Raw genomic sequence first — 4,715 nt, 5'->3', positions numbered from 1 at the left:
CGGAGGGCGGGGCCGTTGTGTAATTGACATTGAGCACCACGTTATCCAAATATGTTGTGTGCTGGAGACTAAAGGCTGGATCAAGTCGGCGGTGTAGCCTCAGGGAAGTTATTATGTCAACACCCTAATGTGAAAAACTAAATATTATATCCACATAAAACTTATTATTGCACCTTTTGTAGGCAACTAGAAGTTTTAAGTGCCATTAAGTGGTGTTGTGTTGCTGTTGAAAACTAACAGGGAGGAATGACTTCTAGAGTTAGTTTGACTGATTTGCTTGTGGCCCTTAATATTTTTCAATAAATGTGTCCTGGGAAACCAATGTGAGCTATAGTTTCTGCATGTGGGGCTTGTAGACTAGTCAGCTGAATCTAAACATTTTAAGAAGTGGGGAAATATCTTTGAACGGAAATTCCGTGTATTAGACTACCAATGCAAACAAAGCTATGCAAATTGCCAAAATGTAATTTGTTCGTGACTGAGCTGCTGCATTTGACGTGTAGCCTAAACATCAGCAAGGAACGATTCATTTAAGTGCAGCATGTTTTGGGGGGACTTTTGTGTACTGAGGCATGTTTTTGCAGCACACTGCTGTGGAAATGTGTTTGTTTTGGTGTAATAAGACCAGTCCACCGCTCGAGGGCAACGCATGGCCTGCAGCTGGCCGTATTCCAGATTACTAACCCCGGACAGCCAGCCAGGGGATTAGCATAGAACTAGTCCTGCTAGACTGGCCTAAGAAAACAAGAAGGTCTGTCAGGGTTGTTTAAATCGATGGATATGTTCATTACCACCGTCTTACCAGCCACTGATGTGCTTGCATGCCCCTGCTCCTACAAATAAATAATAAATTGTAAACCCTGTAATCTATCACTGTAGTTGTGTAGCTGTTATTGTTTATTTGCAATTCATTTTCTATTTCGCTCATATACTGACATCTCAGATTAGTTTTGAGTATGGATAGCCAACATGTTTTTTGTGATTATGTCATCCAAGGCCAAATTGTTTATGAGTGCTGTATGGACACAGCGGTCGTGGGGCTAGAAAGAGTGATTTTACATCTAGGCCTATATGGACGTGTTTTGTAGTTCATTGGTGCATTTTGATTAAATAAAGCTCATTTGACGTAAAAGCTAAGTGTGTACATTAGTAATCTAATACAGTTAATTCCACCAAAAGTCTTGGTTCTTCATCTGCTTCAGTGAAAAGTTGTTTATGTCTATGGCATGTCTATGATATGTGGCAAATGGCAGATCTACACCATAAATTCCGCGGTGTGCATTTCAGCTCACAAATGAGAAAGCCTATGAACATAGTTTGGGTGGCAACTTTATTTACTAGAAAAATGCAGACTCTGGAGAAACAGAGGTTTTTTACATGCACCATCAGCCAAATGACAGTAGACTGAACTGGACAAGAGTGCCTGTCTATCGGTTCTAGTTCTGTGTGTGTGGCCGCACCGTTGCCATGGTGAAGAATATGACAACTGCTGTTGATAGCGCGGCGTCATCCATCTGCGTGGGCAAAATCCCCAATTGATAAACAAGACAAATACGAAGGTAAATGAATGCCAAATGGTATATTACACATACAAACTTATTACAGTATTTTATCCTCATAAAGTGTAAATGGTGTGTCGGGCGATACAGTCAGTGCGCGGTTGTTTTTCTTACCAATTAAAGCTGAAGAGGATCGATCAGAACAGCTAACTATAATAAGAGGTTTGTTAGCAAAGCCGGTTAGCTAACGTTAGCGAACTAGCGACTAAAGTAGGCAAATTAGGAATTCTTGATGCCATTCATATACTTAGGAAGTTACTAGTTATTTATTATACTGACAGAAATGTAGAGTAAACGCTATTCAACTCAGTCAACGTGGATAAAGGTATTTCTATACACTGCCAGCTGGGAATGTGACCATCAAATTATTATTAATTCACGCAGCTTCTGATGTGCGAAAGGCCTTCGAAGATAGCTGGGCCAATCCCCCCGGATCCCTCTGTCTTCCCGGAGTACTACCACCGACCTGTCTCCGGTGAGATGCAGCCAGCAGAGCCCTGGGTTATTACAGTGGCCTAAGCACCACAGACATCCATGATCTCCATATGTTGTCTGAGTCAGCTGTGCATCACACGTAGAAATAACCCAGCAGACAGACACTCTTTATTAAAAATATAGCACTTTCATGGTAAATGGGACATATTCACAAATGTCATCATGACACAATGTGCGTGAAATGTCTTTGTTTTATGGATTATGTGTTGTCTTAAAGTAACGCTCTCCATTCTCCTTTCTTCTCCCAGCCCGTGGCCGTTTAGAGGGAAACTCTGATGGAACGTTGGGCCTGCTGTCAGGGCCGCTCGCCCCAGACCCCGTGTTGTATCCTGGGTGCTACAGTGCTCGTACCCGTCCCCCTCCTCCCCGCATCGGTCCCGATGCAACTCACATCCTGGAACGGGGACAGAGAGGGGTAATGGGGGAACTCCTCAAACTAGATGGGATCTCCATCACTGCTAATCCCCCTAAACAAAGTAGGTGCAACTGTCAGCTCCTTTTATTATCTCTGTAAAGCAGTGCTCTTAAAAGATGGACAATTCTGTTTTGTCTTGTCGAATGGTATCAGTGTGTCTCTAACCAGCTTTAATCTCCGTGTTGAACATCTCCATCTATGACAAAGACCTCACAGAAAGTTATCCACTTGACATGATCTTGTTGCAGCAGTACTGATTTTCAGATAACTTTTGTGACCTTTGCCCCTCAGAGAAGCTGGTGCACGACCACGGTAAAGAGAATGTGCGTCGGCTCAGGGAGATCCAGAGGCGTTGCAAAGAGCAGGAGGCTGAGAGAGCCATGTCCCGCTCTGTTCCAGTTAAAGCTCTCTGGACCTCCTCTAAATACCATGATGTCCCATCCAGGGTTATGGCACAGCTACAGGTAAGTGTGTGTCACCAACAGATAAAAATAATGGAGTCGTTTCCTCAGGTTTACTTCTAATCCAGTCTCTCTCCTTCATGCAGGAGGCTAGCCCAGCTGTTAAACCACAGTGTCAAAACTTTCTGAGGGCCCACTCTTGCCATGGCTCTGGTGGCCCCCGCAGACCTCATGACAATCCTTCTCCCTCTGCTTTGCGGCGGCCGGCCTCCTGCTCTTCTATACGGGACCAAAATCTGCAAGTGAGAACAGCCAGTAAATTTGAGCACCATATGTTTTCTGACAAGGAAATCATGAGGCATATTTTTAACTGCATTAAAGCTGAAACAGTTAGTCAATCAATATAAAATTACTCAAACCTCATTTTGATAATAGATGGGTTGTGGTAAATTGTGATGGTCATTTGTCTTTATTTGACATTTTGTAGCCTAAGTTCATAATAATAAAAAAAAAAATCAATACTGAAAATGTCAGTTGCCACCCTAGTTGCATGAGCTCCTATGAGTGCTGTATGTGGATATAGTTGCAGATTCAAGGCAAGACCGTGGACTTTATAAAGCATAATGCCCGGGCCGCATCAAAGACCACACTGCGTCGCTCCCAGTCACTTACAAACCTCAAAGACAAGCCTGTGCCCAGTGCAGTCAAGGGACAGGTGCCACAGTAGTGAGTAAATGTATAATCATTTACAAAATAAGGTAAATTAGGCAGTATATTTCTAGTTGAAATATATGATCAGGAGACTGAGTGCCTTCTAACATTTTTACTGTTGTCTAATGCTGTCCATTCTCTGTCACTTACACGTATAGTCTTCAGGAGAGGAAAGAACAGTGGCGTAAGGAGGAAGAGGAGAGGAAAAGGAATATACCTGATCCGAGCATCCCACCGGGCCACACCCTGATGTCAGAGAAGGACAGACAGGACACGCTGCAGTCTCTCAAAGAGGGTATGCATCTGATCCTAATAACCTCTGCCCTCAAATGAATTATGATACAGTGAATGATGACTTAATCGTTGTTTTTTCTGATCCTGATTTGTCTGGTTTTTCCTCAGCCCATAAGGTCCTGGTGGCTGAGCTCCTGTCTCTCCCGGTCAGATCGGACACTCTGAGCGTTCGTTCACGTCGCGCTCATCTCGACTGCAGGCTGTCTGAAATGGAGGAGGCCATCAAGATCTTCTCCAGGGACAAAGTATATATCAAAACAAATTCTTAGCACAGACAGCCCTGGTTCTGTGTGGAACCACCAGCTGAATCAACATAGCTTTTGGTTTTATATAACATCACCTTGAAACTTGTAACATAGCTTACAGAATAATAATATCAGAATGTAGTGTCATTTTTTAAACTGAAAAAGATTACAAATGGATTGATTATTACATGATGCCAAGTGCAGTACACTTTTCTGCTAGATATGCAACCTTTCCCTCAAGGAAAAATGTTAGATGTAGCAAAACAAACTCATGAGGTCCCTGCAGTCAGCACTGATGAAGTATCACTGGCTGAGATGTGATATGTTCTCCTTTGTCGATTGTTTGTTGAGTGTTAATTATGTGTATTTTATGATGAAATCAAACAATGTGTATTTTTTTTTTTTGTATTCTTTAAAAGTAAAATGTCATTAAAATGCAGTATGGTGTTTAAGAAAGATCAGAGTTCAAATTTATTTTTTGCTTGTAACATTTAATTTATACTTACACACTCTGTGAAAACATTTTATTCAGATTAAACTAGAATGAAAATTCAAATTGCTTTTAGAATTAAATAATAATAATAATAAGAGGAAG

The 4,715-nt window shown here is 41.9% G+C and overlaps 1 protein-coding gene across 2 annotated transcripts; it reads left to right on the top strand.

The window, feature by feature from the left end:
- Nucleotides 1–1,454: 1,454 nt before the first annotated feature.
- Nucleotides 1,455–4,278, top strand: enkd1 (enkurin domain containing 1). 2 transcript variants are annotated; one of them, XM_030059198.1, is made up of 8 exons: nt 1,455–1,559; nt 1,944–2,034; nt 2,303–2,530; nt 2,761–2,933; nt 3,017–3,172; nt 3,454–3,596; nt 3,740–3,876; nt 3,984–4,278. In XM_030059198.1, the coding sequence occupies exons 2-8, from the start codon at nt 1,950–1,952 to the stop codon at nt 4,142–4,144; spliced, it is 1,083 nt and encodes a 360-aa protein (XP_029915058.1). In that variant the 5' UTR covers nt 1,455–1,559; nt 1,944–1,949; the 3' UTR covers nt 4,145–4,278. The 2 variants fall into 2 exon arrangements, with proteins under 2 accessions (XP_029915058.1, XP_029915057.1); XM_030059197.1 differs by having other exon boundaries at nt 1,476–1,577.
- The last annotated feature ends 437 nt before the right edge of the window (nt 4,279–4,715 follow it).

Source organism: Myripristis murdjan, chromosome 9, assembly GCF_902150065.1.
Source record: "Myripristis murdjan chromosome 9, fMyrMur1.1, whole genome shotgun sequence".
NCBI lineage: Eukaryota > Metazoa > Chordata > Actinopteri > Holocentriformes > Holocentridae > Myripristis > Myripristis murdjan.
The sequence above is the reverse complement of the archived record's forward strand: the minus strand, read 5'-3'. Positions and strand labels throughout refer to the sequence as shown.